Source organism: Danio rerio, chromosome 15 (assembly GCF_049306965.1).
Source record: "Danio rerio strain Tuebingen ecotype United States chromosome 15, GRCz12tu, whole genome shotgun sequence".
NCBI classification, from domain to species: domain Eukaryota; kingdom Metazoa; phylum Chordata; class Actinopteri; order Cypriniformes; family Danionidae; genus Danio; species Danio rerio.
Window position 1 is genome coordinate 47,910,001 of NC_133190.1, and position 20,267 is coordinate 47,930,267.

Sequence of the window (20,267 nt, forward strand, 5' to 3'; positions counted from 1 at the left end):
TTTCTTAATAAATCACCTCATTATTTATTTATTTATGATATTAGAATACGTGTTTGCTTTTGTAAGTGATTTTATGTATTAGAATAGAATATTGAATATTCTCAATAATATTTGTAAAGGAAACACAGGCCCTATATGTTCCATTTACATAGATTTTGATTAATATGGAAAAGGAGTGCATGTTTTTACCACAACTAATATTTTTGGTATACTGATAATAGACTAATTGTTTTTAAATGTGTGTAAAACAGTTTAGAGCATCATTATGAGCATTTTTTTACGTTATAACTAACGTGGATTAAAAGATGGATCTGCGACAGGAAAATTACGTGTTTTGGGAAACATTCATCACTACATAATTTTTCCAATTGATGCATCTTACTATGATAGTTCAGCCGCAAGTTATGTTGTTGTTTGGAAAACGCATCCCAAAGCAGTGGGCATTTACTTCCAAGTATGCAATTGACAACACCCATTCAAACAGAGCGTTCTGATGAGGGGGTCAAAAACAACACAGAATATAGACAAATACTTTTACATTTAGTTTTTTATGTAAAAGTCTACAAAACCTTATATGTGGACCTCAAAGAAGAGCACAAAATAAATAAATAAATAAAATAAGGTAGTTTATGACCCCTTTAAAATTCTATTTGAATTGGAGCACATTATTAGTGCTATTCCTATCAACGTTTAAAACATTTGTGGAAACTGTGATGCATTGTAATATGCAATTCTCTGATGAATGTAAATAAGTGTAATTAATACGCCTATAATATCAATGTTTTAGCTGTAATTTTTGTTTGTCAATTTTTGTTCTATCTTGTTTCCATCTCTCTAGCGCCTGCAGTCAGACAGTCATTTCCTGTCTAAGCGGACACACTTGGCTAGAATAAGCTATAATATACACAGAAAGCCAAATGTCTGGATATTTAGACTGCTGTGAATGCATGTACCTGCTGTGGACTGTCCTGCGCATCTATTATGAAGGTCTTGAGCTTTCCAGCTGCTTCCTGTTCTGCTGGAGCGATGAGCCGATCAAACTGAGACACTGCAGCTCTCCATAAAGGCTGAGCGCACACACACACACACACACACACACACAAACACACACACACACACACGCACAGTTGAAGACAAATGTATTAGCTCTCCTGTGAAATTGTTCTTTTTTTAAAGAGCCCATATTATACATGAAATAGGGTCATCTCTTGGTTGTAAGGGTCTCCAACAACAGTCTAATATGCATGCAAGGTCAAAAAACACTTTCATGGTCTTATAATCTGCATTTATTTTTACCTAATTATCCCAGCGACTCCTGTATGAATCGTCCAGTGATTCATTTGTTCCCAAACCCCTCCCTAGCGCGAAGCTAATCTGAGCTGATTGGACCGATGACAGTCTGTTGCGATTGGTCGACTGCCTTCAGTCAGAGAGTGAAATACCCAACAGCTAATCAGCAATATAAAAAGTAATCACAGTTCATACACGCTCGATAGTGTAGGCGTGGATTTTAGCTGCCACACACACACAAAAACACACACACACATCCGGACGACAACGCTCCCGCTTCCGCCCGCACCCGCCAGGTTTTAGCCTGAGAACCCGCCCCGTTTTCTTCCCGCCGCGCCCGATCCCGCTAAAGAGCGGGGGAGAACACAACCAAAAATCACCCAGCTATACAGTCCAGGCAGCCAAGCTGTCTGTATAAACACACACACAGCACCAAGCACACAAAGCTCTCTCTCTCTCTCGCACTAACACACACACACACAAGCACCAAGCAGACACACAGGCAAAGCTCTCTCTTTCTCATTCGCATAGCAATATGCTGTGATATTGCTAGACAGCCCGCTCCCGTCCCAAATTAAACCCGTTACCGACCGCTCCCGCGATTTATTCGGAAATGTATTCCCGCGCCGCAGAAATCTGGCGCAGGGACAGCCGCGGGAATGCAGACCTCTACCACGGAGCTCCGTAAACAAAGCAGCGCGCGTCGCGTTTTTAACGTGACTTTGCACGCGATAAGAGAATATAGCGAGTTAACCTGATACAGTACATGCGGTTACAAGTAACAAATCAGTACTAAATACATTTGCAAGCTAGAGTCAACGAGGCAACAACTTTAATCGCACGTACTTACACTTGAGAAATGGAGGAAGAAACCCATCCTGACGTCCATCAGTAAGTTACTCTTTACTGATCCTTCCTTTAACAAACGCCGATGAAGTATTCTTTGTAGCATGTAGTTTCCAGAAGTTTCCAACTGCTTGGTTATAATGCTGAGGTTTCAACTTTGGGTAGACCCTCGATAATATCCATCTGCAGTGTGACTTCAATCGACCGACATGTTTGTGTGCGTGTGTTTGTTTGTGTGTGTGTGTGTGTGTGTGTCTGGGTTTCTGTGTCAGAGGGCGGGGCCTCAGGTTTGAAATCTCCCGGGTTTGCGCGTGCACGTGAATAACTTGGTTTCGTTCGTACGTCATGGCGAAACACCTAATGAATCGGTATCAAGGCGACTCGTTTGAAGCACTATGAGTCGACTCTTTTATAGATGAATCAACCGTTTTAAACACTGTACTCTTACAGATTTAAGCCTTAGCTGGATACTTCACTTTACTTAGAGCTGTGTTACACACTACATGGAGGGGAATTTTCAAAAACCCATAATATGGGCTCTTTAAATATTTCTCAAGTGAGACAATTTATCGACACATTTCTAATCATAATAGTTTTAATAACTCATCTCTAATAACTGATTTATTTTATCTTTGTCATGATGACAGTAAATAATATTTGACTAGATATTTGTCAAGACACTTCTATACAGCTTAAAGTGACATTTAAAGGCTTAACTAGGTTAATTAGGTTAAAGTTAGGGTAATTAGGCAAGTCATTGTATAACAGTGGTTTGTTCTGTTGACAATCCAAAACAAATATTGCTTAGGGGGCTAATAATATTGACCTTATCAGTTTTATTTATATATATATATATATATATATATATATATATATATATATATATATATATATATATATATATATATATATATATATATATATATATATATATTAAATAAATATATATATTTATTTATTTATTTATATATTTAATAAATATATATATATTAAATATATATATATATATATATATATATATATATATATATATATAAAATATATATATACATATATATATATATATATATATATATATATATATATATATATATATATTATTTATATATATTAAAAATATATATATATATATATATATATATATATATATTTTTTATATATATATATATATATATATATATATATATATATAAAATATATATATATATATATATATATATATATATATATATATATATATATATATATATATATATATTATTTATATATATTAAAAAAAAAAATATATATATATATATATATATATATATATATTTTTAATATATATAAATAATATATATATATATATATATATATATATATATATATATATATATATATATATATTATTTATATATATTTAAAAAATATATATATATATATATATATTTTTTTTTTTTTTTTTTTTATTAAAACCAAACTAAAATAAATAATGGTGAAAGATTTATTTGCTCTATTAAACATCACTTTCATAGGAGTTTCACAGGAAATGCAGCTGAATCATATAAATGATGTAAAATGAGCTTCCATGTAGTGTGTAACACAGCTCTAAGTGAATGACAACATCCAGCTGAGGTTTAAATCTCAAAAAGTGCACAGTGTTCTTAAACGAAAGAGTCGACTCACAGTCATTTATATGATTCATCTTTTGTCTGAATATTTTGATACAAAACATCGACAAATATGAGGTGCCGGATCCGGCAAAATGAGAAAGCCATTTTCCCTTCAGAGCCTAGCGGAGCACGGGGATCATGGGCTTGATCATGACGTAAATATTACTATAAGAGAGATGACCAGAAAGGCGGCTGTGGGGCCTTTAATAAAAAAAAAGTTTGTTTTCACAACAACACCACAGTATAGCCAACCTGGTGCTGTGCTTGTTCTTTTCCTTTTTCTGATGATTCATACAACAACCTACCCTGCAGTGTGGGATTCGCCAGCCGTTTGTTATTAAAGGTGCAGTAGGTGATTGTCTTCAAAAACATGTTTTGTTGTGCTGGTTGAAAGTCTCTTCACATTTTAATAGTACTGATTAAAGTAAATGATGTAAATATATTTATACGTATTTTCATATTTTGGGTAAGGCACAAAACAAAAAAAATGTTCATCCAATTAAAAAAAAATTAAAAAATATTGTCGGGCTGATAATCCCCATAATTCTAATAGGTAGCCCAAACTGTCTGTCAGCAAATGCAAATTTGAACAACTGCGCACCCATTCACGCAGAACCGCCAGTGAGCGTTCATGCAGGCCGCATGGACAAAAGTGAAACAAAACCTTTTAAAATCCTGAATCCATATTGGAGATAGTTTTGCAGTAGGGAGGATGACACCATGGCCGAAGTATTTCTGTTTCTGAAGGTCATGTTCTGTTTTAAACTATTTTAGTCACTTAAAGCTGATGTAGATTGTGGTGTTATGAATGGGTTATCTGCACAGAAGTGTTATTCAGCCACTGAAATCTCCTCGCGAAAGATTGATGTGACTATTTTCAGTTTCACAATGTCCTTTTACAGCATCGATAATGTAGATTTTTATTGAGTTTAACCACAAAACATCAGTAAATATCGCTATTCCACTTAGTCTGTTTACCTGAGCTGAAGCTAGTTTTATATTCACATTGGTTCATTTCTGAACAATGACAGCTTATGACACAGTCCCTATATCGTTTACCATGCTACTTTAAATATTCTGTCTGAAATAGCATGTCCGTATGGCTTAATAATAAGTGTAATTCCTGTAACCCGCTAACCAAGCACTAAGCATACAGTAATCGCTTTAGGACAAGGGGCATGAGAGAGTGATGACAAGTTTTACTTGCAAACTCCATAACTGAAAGCATGCTTTATATCATAAAGATATCCGATTCGTAGTAATATAAAGTACTATAAAGTTTTCTAACTGGCAAATGACATGATCTAGTGGGATCTGGTGATTTCAAAAGGCATAGCTTTGGACAACGGGAGGGATTGTTTTTGAAAGATATTATGCTAAGTGATTAGCATTTAGGCAGATCACCTACTGCACCTTTAAAGGAAAGAGCAGCAATGACTACTAGAGCAGTGGTTCCCAACCTTTTTCTTTGGGGCCCCCCCAATAAACATATACAAACATTGGAGCCCCCCCACCATATAAATACACACGCACGCACGCACACACATATGTACTGTGTGTGTGTATATATATATATATATATATATATATATATATATATATATATATATATATATATATATATATGTGTGTGTGTGTGTGTGTGTGTGTGTGTGTGTGTGTGTGTAATATTAATATATAGTAATATGTATAGAAAATATTAATTAATCAGTTTTAACTTGTCTTGGCCTTCAATAAAACCAAAATTTAGGTAGGCTTTGTCATACTGTCTAATCTTTTTCTTCGCCTCTGAAGAATCACTGCATTTACGTTTGTCTGCCATTTTTGTTTTGATTTTGCCTTTACGATACGTTGACAAGCAGATTGCGCGAGTGAGCAAAATTTAAATAATTATTTAAAGTTATTTATTTTAATTATTTTCACTATAATGTTGGAATTTTAATCATGTGTTTAGATTATTTTTTATTTTTTTGGGCTGCTCGATTTTGGGAAAAATCATAATCCCGATTATTTTGGTCATAATTGTAATCACGATTATTCAAAACCATTGCCAGTTAAGGTCAAAATTATTAGCACTCCTGAGATTTTTTTTTTTTATAAATATTTCCCAAATTATGTTTAACAGAGCAAGGAATTTTAACAGTATTTCCTATCATATTTTTTCTTCTATTTGTTTTATTTTAGCTAGAATTAAGAAAGGTTTAAATATTTTGAAACCAATTTAAGGTCAATATTATTAGCCCCCTTAAGCAATATTTATTTTTGATTGTCTGCAGAATAAACTAGCGTTACAATGACTTGCCTTATTACTCTAATTAAGCCTTTGAACTGCACTTTAATCTGAATGCTTGTATTTTGAAAAATATCTTGTAAAATATTATGTGCTGTCATTATAGCAAAGACAAAAAGAAATCAGTAATTAGAAATGAGATATCAAAACTATTATGTTCAGAAATAAGTTATTAAATTTTCTTTCCATGAAACAGAAATTGGGCAGGAAAAGGTTTGCTAATATTCAAGAGGGCTAATAATTCTGACTTCAACTGTATACATACAGTTATTTTCCACCCTGCAAAGGAAAGAGAAATGAATACAATAGAATAAAAATATGAAACAAACTGTGCTTTAAGCATCTTCACTGTAAGAAAAACACTTTAGCTACAGCATTCCTTCAGTCAAGAGCAGCGAGGGTTTTCTCGTTATGTTTGTTTAATAATGATAAAAAAAGGCGGCAGAAGGATTATAGCGCGCTGTATCTTTAATGGTTTCTCTTTCATGTCTTTTGATCCTCAACTCGTTTGTTCATTATACAAATGAGGGTTAATGTACATAATCACTAAACACCGCGTTTTGACACCTATTTGACCATTAAAGCGTTCACGTTAAGATGACTTTAGATGTCTGCGCTCCTCTGCTCGTCTCAGTGTGCAAATGAGTGAATGTTGCATGCTTCTTACTGCGTGATCGTGCTGCACACACACATAAGCTCTTTCGCGCTTTTAAGAGCAACACGTGTACAACTGTGGCGAAATATGATGCAATAATCATTTATCTCGATTAATGCTTTTTATAATCGTTTGAAACCGAAATCTAAATCGGATTTTCGATTAATTGCAAAGCCCTTTATAATAGTGGACCATTTTTATGCCTTTTTCTACCTCAATACTTATCCTCTCCCGCGCCCCCCCTGTGAACTCTGGCGCCCCCCTTAGGGGGGTGCGGACCCCAGGTTGGGAACCACTGTACTAGAGTATGGAGCTTTGTCGGACCTTGACAGAAACTTTCGTCAGTACATAGTTCATCGTTCAGTACATTGAACCAATTTCTTCTTCCTCCGGATTAAAACCTTTAAATGTGATTAAAATGATTGCCTCCTTGCTTTCTGTAGTTTGCAAAATTTGTATTTAATAGTGTGTTGTAACTTGTAATTGCTCCGCGCAGCTTGTAATCAAATATGGGGCTATTCAATTATCTCCTCCAAAACCGCATTGGAAAGCAGACTCGTGCTTCTTCTTTTACCATTTTAATTGCGTTTCTGAGCATGTAATCCTCTGCCGTTTGTCAATGCTATGGCCACCATCCATCAGCTGATCCTACACATGCTCTGCGCGGTCCATTTTTAAAATAGTTCAATTTCTGTCACTGTGTGGATTAATACTGAACGTGTGTCGTTGTTATTACTTGGGGTTAGGGTTAAGAGTTGAGTAGCATGCTGGTGTTTAACTGCATTGCTTTAATGCAGGGGTTTTCAAAGTGTGAGGCGCGCCTCCCCTGGGGGGCGCCAGAGCATGTCAGGGGAGGCGCGGTAAAAATATATAATATAATAAAAATATAATTATTAAGTTTAATTATTATATGTATTTTTTATTATATTTAAACGTTTTAATTAAAAAAAGCAAAAAAATAATACGTCAAATATAAAAAAACCTTTTTTACCCAGAAGGCCATAGCTGTGAATTCGCTTCTGTTTGGCAAGCCCGCCAATACAGGTATATGCCTGCTAATACAATAGGTCGGTTTCTGAGACCCCCGATTCAAAGCTGTAATGAAGTTCATGGCCCTTTGGCCGCTGGGAAGAAGCTCCTCACGGAGACTGCCGTCAAACTGAAAGCAAAAGTAAAATATGTCCGGGTCCGGTCCTCTCTCGGCTTCCTCTGCCCTCGTTCCTCCTTTTATGATCCAGAGCTCCTTCCATGGGATCCGAGGCAGGTGCGCACCGCAGGTGTATCCACTTACGCGGTGGCCTCACTCCGTTCCCACGGCTCTCGGCCACGCCCCCTTGCCACAAAAGCCTTCAAGTTCAGGGTTTAAACCCAAAAGACGACGATATGATGATCAGTATTTGAGTTTAGGATTTACGTGGACAGGACCAGCTGATGAACCACGACCTTTATGTGTGGTTTGTCAAAATATTTTGGCTAATGACAGCATGAGACCCGCTAAACTTCGAGTGTTTTGACTGGGATGGACAGTTCTTGGATCTGTTCTATTCATATTGAACCATCATCCTAGTTTTAAAAACGTTATATTAAAATACTTGTTATTACTCTGTAAATAATTGCACTTTTATGCAAATGATGATAAAAGTGAGTTAACAGTCTGACATCTGTCTGTGTCTTTATATATACTGTATATATATATATGTGTGTGTGTGTGTGTGCGTGCGTGCGTGCGTGTTTGGGAGGAGGGGGGCGCCAATGGATAAGTTGTGTCAAAAGGGAGGCCCACTGTCTTAGACTTTGAAAAACCCTGCTTTAATGCATTCTCAGCATTGGGCTCTCACATACTCTGTGCTACTTCATAGCCATAGTCGTTTCTTTACGTCTCATGCTCAACGCAGTCGACCAATCGCAACAGACTGGGTCATCGCACCAATCAGTGCAGATTAGCCTCATGCAAAGGAGGGGTTTGGCAACAAAAGAATTGCTAAACAAATCATATGTGAGTCGTTGGGATAATCAGGTAAAATAAATGCAAGTATAAGACAATGAAACCATTTTTTTGACCTTGCATGCAGATCAGCCTGTTGTTGAAGACCCCCAAACCCAAAATATCACCATTTATAATGCATAAAAGGGACTCTTTAAAATGATTATTACATATTATATCATAGTAAAGATCTGTACCTCAGTATAAGGGTTGTAGTGTATTGGGTTGAGTCCTGTGAATGGCTGATACACACGTGCAGCAGAAATCTGCTGTTTCCCTCCAGACAGCAAGCGCTGCAGCTTCTCACACACAGATCGGACTTGCACCACCTAATACACACACATACGCACCAGTAAAGCAGCAGATTATACTATCCGAGATGATTGACAGGTGTGCAGTCTGACCTCCTCCAATCGCTGTGCAAGGCTGTGTAGTCCCTGAGGGCGGTGCTTCTCTCCAGTCCACTGATGGGGGGCGTAGCGTTTCCACACCTGACCTGTCAGGTGTTCACAGGCCGCCACCCACTGCTCACACACAGCCACACCTCCTTTAAGCCCCTCCCTCACTGTGAAATAAGGATCCTCCCACAAGCGAAGGTCACTCAGTTTCCTCTGAACAAACCTGCCGAGAGCTCCGCCTGCAAACATCAGGAATGATATTAGTACTTATTATTATTATTATAATGAATGAAATGGAAATGAGAAAGAGCATGATGTGCACCTATGACATCCATGAGTCTGATCATGCGTGTTTCGGGGTAAGGCGTGTGCTCATTCTGCTTCCACACATCGTCTACAGCCTCACGTGTGTTCTCAATCAGGTCCAGTACCTCCACCAGACTGAAACTGTCCAGGTTACTGTAGTCCTGAAACAAACAAAGAATTCAGCCCACGTGGATGTCTTGAAAAGTGGCTTGTTCTTCAACCCTCAGGGGTGTCTAAGGGTGTTTTTGGGGCTATGGAGAAGCTGTTGCTTTCAGTATCTTAAAAACATATGAATGGCTAAAGTGTGATAACACTGTAAACAGCACAAGCTGGGCTACAATAATATGTAAGTGTTTTTGAGAAAGAAATGTTTATGCGTGGTTAGTAGGGATGTAACGGTATCAGAATTTCACGGTTCGGTAATACCTCGGTATGAATGTCACGGTACGGTATTTATTGAATCATTTACAGGAAAAAACAAAACCTATGAAAATACTTCAAAAAAGTGCCAAAAGTGTCAATGACATACAAATTAGCCATCTATCTGTAAGCTTTGAAACAGGAAGTTCAATTTTAATAACAAAAAAATATTAAACCATGTAAAAAAAAAATAAAGATTCAATTTAGTATTGTTGAAAACTCATTACATTCAACATTTAATCACTCACTCACTTAGATAGAGATGGGTTTAAAGGAAAATTATCATATAAATATAATCTGGTAAAAGCTGGTATCTCTGGGTATTTACAATGTCCCCTGCAACAGAAAAAACCCTCTCATTTGGGACTGAGGTTTCTGGGACAAGAGAGATATGACTTGGCCCAGGTTGACAGCAGTGGGTAACGTTGTGCATTGTCTTTCCCCCACTTGAGAGGACAAACCATGAGTGAGAGAGGTCTCATGTCTGCATCAATCTGAACAGTGTGCTGACAACACCGCTATTCAGTACGCGCGCGACAACACAGCTGATAAGAACTCGCGCGACAACACAGCTGATGAGAACTCGCGCGACAACACCGCTATTCAGTACGTGCGCGGCAACAACACCCGCTTTAGAGTTTTCCAGTTCTCTTTCATCCCCGCTTCTAGCAGCACACTCCATTTCCGCATTACTGGATCTGTAGCGACAACAGACCGCAAGGGATGATGGTCAAGCATGGGCTGATGGGAATTGTAGTTTTCGCTACCTCCCGTTCGCTTCATTCGCCTGAGCAAATTTTCTCAGAAGACCTATAGTTTTACCGAGTCATGCGACTACGGTAATATCGAAAAAAATTTATATTGCGGTATGACGGTATTTACAATACCGTTACATCCCTAGTGGTTAGTGGAAAAAAATCACTGAAGAAGTCACTGTAACAAGGCTGTGAAACACACAGAAAACATTTGTGCACAAGACTTTTGAGAACTGGATCTTGTAGCCAAGTGTTTTTGCTTCAAGAATCATCTTGTTTACTTGCTCACAGAAAATAATATATTCAATTAAATTTTCTAAGTCACTTTTTGAGTGTAAATGATCTATGCGAGAAGGCATGAACTATCATTACTAATGCAGTGAGTCACACCTGATGAGCTGCATAATGAGCCATCGGACAGGTATGTGACTAAGAGGGAAGAGCTGATATGCTGGTATGTCTGATAATATTTTTTTCTTCTGGAGAAAGCCTTATTTGTTTTATTTCGGCTAGAATAAAAGCACTTTGAATTTTTTTTTAAAAACCATTTTAAGGCCAATATTATTAGCCCCTTTAAGCTATATTTTTTTCCAATAGTCTACAGAACAAACCATCGTTATACAATAACTTGCCTAATTACTCTAACCTGCCTAGTTACCCTAATTAACCTAGTGAAGCCTTTAAATGTCATTTAAATGTCTCCACCGTTTTTATGTTGTTAAATTGAAAAAAAAGCACTGTGTGTGTTTATATCACCCCAATATGACAAGTGGTGCTCGCTGCAGAGCCATTTGGGCGAGCTGAGCTCCAGCGAGGGGGAACTTGAGCTTGAGCTCCACCTTTTTTGCACTTCTTCTACGAGTGATGTCACTGGGGGTAGGGTTAGGGGTGGGGTTGGTGTACACATTAAAACAGCTTACAGGAGGCAGAACGAGAGCTCATGCTCCCCCTCGCTGGAGCTCAGCTCTGCTCAAATGGCTCTGCAGCGAGCACCCTCTCCAATATGATGGTCTATACACTATATATACACATATGTTTGTCCAAATAGCTTGAAAAGTATATTTTTCACCATAGGTGCCCTTTAAGTTAATGATCAAACTTAGAGAGCTGGATATCGACACGTCTCTCTGCAACTAGTTTAGTTTAGTTTATTTATATAGCACATTTTTTACAACACAACGTTGCACAAAGTGCTGAACACAATCAATACTAAACATGAAATCTACATCACATAAATAACAATTAAAACATAAGGCAAATCCCTCAACATTAAAAAGGCTCAAATACTAAGGAACAAAGATGGTGTTTCAAACGCTTTTTAAAAACAGGTAGAGTTGGAGCATGTCTGATGTGGGGCGGAAGCCCGTTCCAGAGTTTTGGGGCGACAACAGCAAAAGCCCGATCCCCACTTCGCTTACACCGGGACCTTGGTACAGATAGAATAAATTAATCAGAAGACCTCAGTGACCTACCAGGATTGTATAAGTGTAGCAGGTCTGATAAGTATGATGGTGCCAGATTGTTAAAGGATTTAAAAACAAAGATTAATAGTTTAAAATCAATTCTTGACCTAACAGGCAGCCAGCCCATAGAGGAAAGAACTGGGGATATGTGCTCAAACTTGCGAGTCCCTGTCAGAAGTCTCGCAGCTGCATTTTGTACTAATTGCAATCTGTTTAGGGCATTTTGACTAATACCCACATACAGAGAATTACAATAGTACAACTAGGTTATGGACTTTCTGACTAACAGACCTCAGAATGTTAGATCAGGCCACATCTGCTCCACCACCGTCACACTCAACACTGGTGTACTGAGTGTTGTGGTGTACTGGCTGTGTGCTGAGTCCCTTCCTCTACTCCCTTTTCAACATCGACTATAGGCCTGTGAACAGATCCAACACCATCATCAAATTTGCCAATGACACCACAGTAATTGGTCAATTCAGCAACAATGATGAGACGGCCTACAGGGAGGAGATACAGCATCTGGCCACTTATAGACAATAATCTGCTCCTTATTGTTATTGTTCACTCATTGTGAACTTCAGGAAGGGACGAACAGGCTCACATGATCCCATTCTCCTCAATGGGATGGCCGTTGTGCCTGTCTCATCCTTCAAGTTCCTGGGGACCCACATCTCAAAGGACCTTTCCTGGACCACCAATACCTCCAGCCTGGTCAAGATGGCTCACCAGCGCCTATTTTTCTGAAGGCAACTTAAGAAGGACCAGCTTTCCTCAGCCGTCTTGGTGAACTTCTATCCCTGCACAATAGATAGCATCCTGACCAACTGCGTCACAGTCTGGTAAGGAAGCTGCTCTGTTGCGGAGCGTAAGGCACTGCAGCGGGTGGTGAAAACTGCCCAACGCATCACAAAGATCATTCCCACCCATAAAAATCTCAACTAGATTTCTAATTAAAATATACACAATAACAGCTAAATGAGAATGAAGCAGCATGTGAATATGGGCCCTATCATACACCCGGCGCAATGTGGCACAAGGCGCGACGCAATACTTGTTTTCTAGTTTCAGCTTGGTGCAAGAGTGGTTTTGAGGCGTTGCGCTACGCTGTTTAAATAGCAAATGCATTAGCGCTCATTTGTGCGCACATAGGCGTTCTGGTCTAAAAAGGAAGGCGTTCTGAGGCACACTGCCGGCGCGTTGCTATTTTGAGAAATTATAATAGATTTTTCATTAGACCAAAACAAACCCGGTCTAAACTCCAGCGCAGAGTTGCGCCTCGCTTACACACTGCTTAATACACACAAGATGTAGATCAATAGGCAAATATCTTTACATATGAAAAAAATTTAATATTAAGGATATATATAGGATATAATAAGAATAGATATAGGATATAAATATAAAGGATTAAAATATTACAAAACATTATTTTCTAGCCTAAATAAATATGAAAAATCACTGCTTTTATGTCTTCATCTCGGGAGGCTTTTTCAGTTCATTCATAACAATTTGCTTTTGTATAATGTTATTATTATTAGCAGTATTATTTATTATATCCATATTTATATTTGTTTTATTAAAAACAAGCTTAGATTTGTCCACCTGTCAGGTTTTAGACCATATGGGGCACAGCATGTGTTTTAGGATATAACTCAGGTTTTTGACCACACTTTGTTATTATTGTTTATTTATTCGTTTGCAGGAAATTAGAACTGAATTTAGAAATAGTTTTGACACAAATCTTTGCGCTTAACAAACAAAATTTATTATTTATAGACTAATTGATGTCTGTGCGTAAAGGTTTGCCTGTCCACAGGAGTGAAAGTAGATCATTTATCTCTATTCTTGCACGGTAGATGCTCTGTTTAACTGTTTTCTTGTGAAATGCGCAGTTTTTCCACTTACACTTACTTTACATCATGTAAATAGCAAATGCACTTATGGCACGACACAGGGCTCTTAAAGGGAATGGGAGATGAGACTCTGATTGGTTTATTTTCAAAACACACCTATAACTCATTAAGAAAATAAACTCAACCCTTTTAGACTATGCGCCACAGCGCAAAGCGGATTTTTCCGTCCTTAAATTAGCAAATATGGATTCTGACACGCCCTGAAAGCGTTTGAGCCCTGCGCTTTCCGTTTTGACCATGGACTGTCAAAATAGAGCCCTTTGTGTGTGATTCATCTGCATGTGTTTACCTTCTCAATGGTGGTGAAAAGCTCACAGAAGTGTGTCGCTCGGTCTCTTTCACTGCTCTTCTGACCAGAACGGCTGACATCAGCCCAGAAGCTGAACTCATCCAGAGGAGTCATGATATCTGCACACACATCAGTCCATTCATATACATTTACATACATACAGTTAAAGTCAGAATTACTCGCCCTCTTGTACATTTTTTTATTTTTCCTATTTAATAATTATATGACAACAATGCAGTATATCAAATTCCCAGACTTTCAATGTCTGGAATAGACATTTGAAATCTTTTGATATTCCAGAAATGCATGAACTGTGAGTGTTTTATTGACATGAAACATCTCAGCCATGAAAACTCACTTGACACATCCATCTCTGAATTACTGCGTTTCCCAGAACCCTTTGTGTCCGAGTGTCTAAGCACAGAGCCCAGTCCGATTTCAAGATCGCTGAGCAGAGACTGCAGCTTTGAATCGAACGACTGACTCCATTTATCATCCTGTAGAGAGCAGAAAACACACACATAAGCCTGACAGCATAATGACATCTATGTGATACTGGTCTGGTGTGTGTGTGTGAGCGTGACCTGCAGCAGGACGGGGCTGTAGACCTGACGCAGGGCCTGGTAAAGGGTGCTGATGGGAGACTCCAGCATGGAGGACACCAGGATGCAGCGCTGAAGGTTCTCCTCCGAAACCACACACGGATGAGGCTTGAAGAACACCAGAACTCGGCCATCACCGTCCATATTCTCCAGCTACACAGACAAAATAATATCATAAGATTTGACAAAATTATAAAATTTAATGACTAAATGTTAAAATATTGAACATTTGTGAGTTATTCAGTGTTATTTTAATATTGCAATATATCCTAAAAATGTTTGTATCCTAAATATTAATGCAGTTTTATTTGACCAAAAAGGAGAAGCTTTACTTATTAAAAAAATCTTTATCGAAGAATTATTATATTTTTAACTAATCTTATTAAATTATGACTTAATAAAAAATTCTTTATAAAGACGTAAAGTACTTTACAGTTGTCCATAAATTAACCTGCGGAGGTATTATTTATTTATTTATTTGTTTGTTTATTTAATTGTATGTATTATTACTTTCATGAATCAAGTAGATATTAAATTTTCTTCTTCTAAACCATAATTTTAATCCATTAAAAAATATGAATACATTTTATATAGATGAAAATCAATGTGTGTATTAAATGTTGACATATCTTTATTTAAATGTTTCATTGACAGGAACAGTAAACATTTTTTTACTTAATTTAAATAATGTTTAAACAAAAAAGAAAACAAATTGTTCTCATCGTGAGCCAAAATGTGTTCAATAAAAGCTTTAAAAATGTATTTTTAATAATTATAATACAGTTTATTTATGCATTAATGCAAAAATAAATATCCCCATGTACTAAAATGACGATGCACATAAGAAATTCTGGTAAAATTCACAATTAACCAATTTAACACACTGATACATCAACACATTTTCTTTCAAATCTATTGCAGTAACATTTACTTTATTAATATATTTATTTAAATATTTCTGTTTATGACTAATAAATCAGACTATTTATTCAGTGCTCATTTAAACATTCTCATAAAATGATGAGAAGAGTGAAAAAACTAATTATGCAAAACTAATTATAATCTTGAATATTCTCTTATTTACAAAACATCTTTAGTCATTTTTATTATTATAAAAAAGACTAATAGGATCTGAAACTTTTACTACTATACAAACAATCTACAAGCAATGCACTCTGATTAAAGCGAAAAGAATTTTAAGTAACCCATCTCATGTACTCTATCCATTTTATGATCTTTTACCTTCTGGTAGAAGATACAGAACTTTCCGCTGGAAGCGGAACAGACTTAACAACTCTTTTATTCCAGTGTCAATCAGACTGTTAAACACTGATCGATAGTGTATGTAATTCTTTTGCATGTTGGCTTATTGTTATTGTGTCAGAACCTGCTGAAGTGTTGTGTGAGTTCACAGAAAATTTCCCCTTGGGGGACAATAAAGTATACAAACAAACAAACAAACCATTTTATTGAACAACTGATGTTTCTATTTCCATCATTCTGACTTGGAAACATGAAATTTCAGAGCAAAAGCATGAATTAAGGTACAGTAAAAAAACATACAACTGCCATACATCACCTTGTTAGAGAACTGGAGCTCTTCTGATTGTCTGGTGACAGAGAGAAGAAACTCATTCCCATCGTCTAAAAAGTTATCAAGTGGGCGGCAGGAGGACAGAGATGCTGCAGTGTCCAAGCTGAAGTAATTCCCTGCTGTGGTCAGGATGAACAGTTTACGAGGATCGTCTGTTCCGGGCGCCATCTTTCACCTATTTAAAGATCATCTGCATTAACTACGGAAATCTCTTATGAGGAAATACAAGGGATACAAAACTGAAAGAAATTAAAACGAACCAGTCAGCCTTTACATTTTCTCCCGATGAAATTATGTGATTTTGTGTTCATAAGCAAAATGTGGAGGATCCTTATATATGTTTTTCAACATTTATATAATTGCTCCAATAAAGAAACAAAATAATTAATAAATATTTGAAAATTTGTGTAAATAATGTGTAAATAAAGACAAGGAAGAATGTTTCAGTATTTACTCATTTATTTAATTACAATTATATATATATATATATATATATATATATATATATATATATATATATATATATATATATATATATATATATATAGAAATATATATGTACACAGATGAAGTCAGAATTATTAGCCCCCCTAAATTATTTGACACCCTATTTATTTTTTCCCTAATTTATGTTTAACAGAGAGAAGATTTCTTCAACACATTTCAAACATAATAGTTTTAATAACTGACAGATAAAACGTCATTTGGTTTAATGCAGTTTACTACTTGCACTCCTGTTACACAAACAACAAAAATTTATATTATATTTATATTATATGTGTATATTTCCACAATGAAGAAAAAAAAATGTTAATACATATGTGAAACTTTAGCGTGAACTAACTTTCTGTTTTCACCAAACAAAAGGAAGAATGTTTAGGCATTTACTTATTTATTTAATAACAATTATATATATATATATTTTTTTTATTTATTTATTTATTTATTTTTTTATTTTATTTTTTTTTTTGGGCTGCACAATATATTGCTACAGCAACAATATCACAATGTGGACATGCACAATAGTCACATAGCCGTATATGCAATGTTCAGTTATGATTAAATTTGACCAGGAGAAACAGTTCAGAAAAACATGAGAATTGTAAAGTTGTTAGAGAGTTTAACCATAATCGAGTGAATGGTTATCATTTGCACTTGTTTTTAAGGTCTGACAGAGTTCAAAGTAATCAGAAACATATATTATTTATTAATAAAGAATACTTTTATGGAATGAATTATACAGTAAAGACTTTTGCAGTGCTAATTTAAATCAATTACAATTAGTCATCTTTTGATTTTGAAATTATATTCATATCGCAACATAAATCACAGAAAAACTAAATATTGCAATGACAGTTATTGCCAATATTGTGCAGCCCTATTTCATATTATCAAGTTATATGATGTATACTTGTTATTGAGTTATAGAACTTCTATATTAAGCTGCTTTGACACAATCTACATTGTAAAAGCGCTATAGAAATAAAGATGAATTGAATTATATCCAAGTGATATCATTTCTCAAATGATAAACATTTATCTTACTAAAGTTTAGAACAAAATGTCACATTGCAAAGCTTTTAGGATCTTAAAAGTTAGTATTACTATTTCATGCAAACTATATCAATTCTAATATCGGCTATATGCGTTTAAAATGGTTTGTCAGTCTAGTTTACGTGCATTTTTGTAACAAACTGACTGATAATAAAACGTCATTAGGTTTAGTGCAGTGTAATTCCTGTTCACACAACAAACGACAAGAAAATGCGCTATGACTACTCATATAACACTAGAATGTATAAATATGTCTGCTGGAAAATATCATGAGATATTATAAATGAAGAAATAACAGTCTCTTACGGTGTGCAGAAGTCGGATGTTGAGAGTTTGTGCAGTTCTGCTGGAGGATTAGCACGCTAGGCTAACAGTCACGCTAACAGCCATCCTTCTCAAGAGAATTTACTCCTGCAAAATAAAACTAATAATCCGTTACCCTGAACGAAAGGGTTTATGGAAAGCAGGCTTGGTGCTCGGTTTCAAAATAATCATCAACATCTAATTCAAGGCATTTGGATGGTGGATGTGCTGAAGAAATGAATGTTGTGGCGCATTAGCGGTGAAGCTGGCGCGGTTGCCAAAGCAACTACGGCTACGTCGTGACGTAAAATGTGTCGTGAATAACGAGCGCGTACGTACAGAAACGAGCGTACAAAATCTTTAAAAAGCTTTCTGTGTTTTTGCTTGTATGCATGACTAGCATACAGAGGCTGGACAATGAAAATGAAACGCCAGGTTTTAGACCACAATAATTTATTAGTATGGTGTACTATTAGTAGTCGGTGCTGGAGGGCCAACTTGCTTCAACACACCTGCCTGGAAGTTTCTAGTATACCTAGTAAGAGCTTGATTGGCTAGTTCAGGTGTGTTTGATTATGGTTGGAGTTAAACTCTCCAGGACACCGGCCCTCCAGGACCGAGTGTGGACACCCCTGGTGTAGGGCCTCCTTTTGTGGCCAATACAGCATCAGTTCATCTTGGAATGATCGATAAGTCCTGCACAGTGGCCAGAGGGATTTTGAGCCATTCTTGTTGCAGAATAGTGGCCAGGTCACTGCGTGATGCCGGTGGAGGAAACCCTTTCCTGACTCCTCCAAAACACCTCAAAGTGCTCAATAACATTCAGGTCTGGTGATTGTGCAGGCCATGGAAGATGTTTAACTTCACTTTCATATTCATCAAACCACTCTGTCAACAGTCTTGCTTTGTGTTGGTGCATTAACATCCTGATACACACCACTGCCCTAAGGATACAATGTTCTGACCCATTGGGTGCTCAACAGTGACGCGCAGATCCGCACATGATCTGTCCGTCTGTGTCTGTTTTTCTCTCTCTCTCTCTCTCTCTCTCTCTCTCTCTCTCTATCTATCTATCTATCTATCTATCTATCTATCTATCTATCTATCTATCTGTTCGTCTGTGTCTATTTATCTGTCTGTCTGTCTACCTACCTGCCTACCTACCTACCTTTCTATCTATCCTGCTCGTCCGTCCATTTATCTATCTGTCCGTCTGCCCGTATGTCCATCCGTCCGTCCGTCCGTCCGTCTGTCTGTCTATCCATCCATTCCATTCCATCCATCCATCCATCCATCCATCCATCCATCCATCCATCTATCTATCTATCTATCTATCTATCTATCTATCTATCTATCTATCTATCTATCTATCTATCTATCTATCCCGTCCGTCCGTCCGTCCGTCCGTCCGGCCATCCATCCATCCATCCATCCATCCATCCATCCATCCATCCATCCATCCATCTATCCCATCCGTCCGTCCATCCATCCATCCATCCATCCATCCATCCATCCATCCATCCATCCATCCATTCGTCTGTCTGTCTGTCTGTCTGTCTGTCCGTCCGTTCGTCTGTCCGTCGATCTTTCTGTCTCTCTCTCTCTATCTCTCTCTCTCTCTCTCTCTCTCTCTCTCTCTCTCTTTATCTATCTATCTATCTATCTATCTATCTATCTATCTATCTATCTATCTATCTATCTATCTATCTATCTATCTATCTATCTATCTATCCCGTCCGTCCGGCCATCCATCCATTCATCCATCCATCCATCCATCCATCCATCCATCTGTCCCATCTGTCCGTCCATCTATCTATCTATCTATCTATCTATCTATCTGTCTGTCTGTCTGTCTGTCTGTCGATTTATCTATTTGTCTGTCTGTCTGTCCGTCCGTTCGTCTGTCCATCGATCTGTCTGTCTCTCTCTCTCTCTCTTTCTCTCTCT

The 20,267-nt window shown here is 36.9% G+C and overlaps 1 protein-coding gene across 2 annotated transcripts in view; it reads right to left on the reverse strand.

Moving 5' to 3' along the window:
- The window catches only part of dync2h1 (dynein cytoplasmic 2 heavy chain 1), a 245,918-nt gene extending 227,315 nt beyond the window's left edge, over window positions 1–18,603 (reverse strand). For both annotated transcript variants that reach the window (NM_001423300.1, NM_001423299.1), the window contains exons 1-9: window positions 18,324–18,603; window positions 16,449–16,638; window positions 14,852–15,022; window positions 14,626–14,764; window positions 14,268–14,386; window positions 9,438–9,582; window positions 9,122–9,354; window positions 8,915–9,046; window positions 954–1,067 (exon numbers count right to left, since the gene is read on the reverse strand). In NM_001423300.1, coding sequence (NP_001410229.1) covers window positions 954–1,067; window positions 8,915–9,046; window positions 9,122–9,354; window positions 9,438–9,582; window positions 14,268–14,386; window positions 14,626–14,764; window positions 14,852–15,022; window positions 16,449–16,631 — 1,236 coding nt within the window. In that variant the 5' untranslated portion in view covers window positions 16,632–16,638; window positions 18,324–18,603. The remainder of the gene's footprint in view (window positions 1–953; window positions 1,068–8,914; window positions 9,047–9,121; window positions 9,355–9,437; window positions 9,583–14,267; window positions 14,387–14,625; window positions 14,765–14,851; window positions 15,023–16,448; window positions 16,639–18,323) is intronic.
- Between the last annotated feature and the right edge of the window lie 1,664 nt (window positions 18,604–20,267).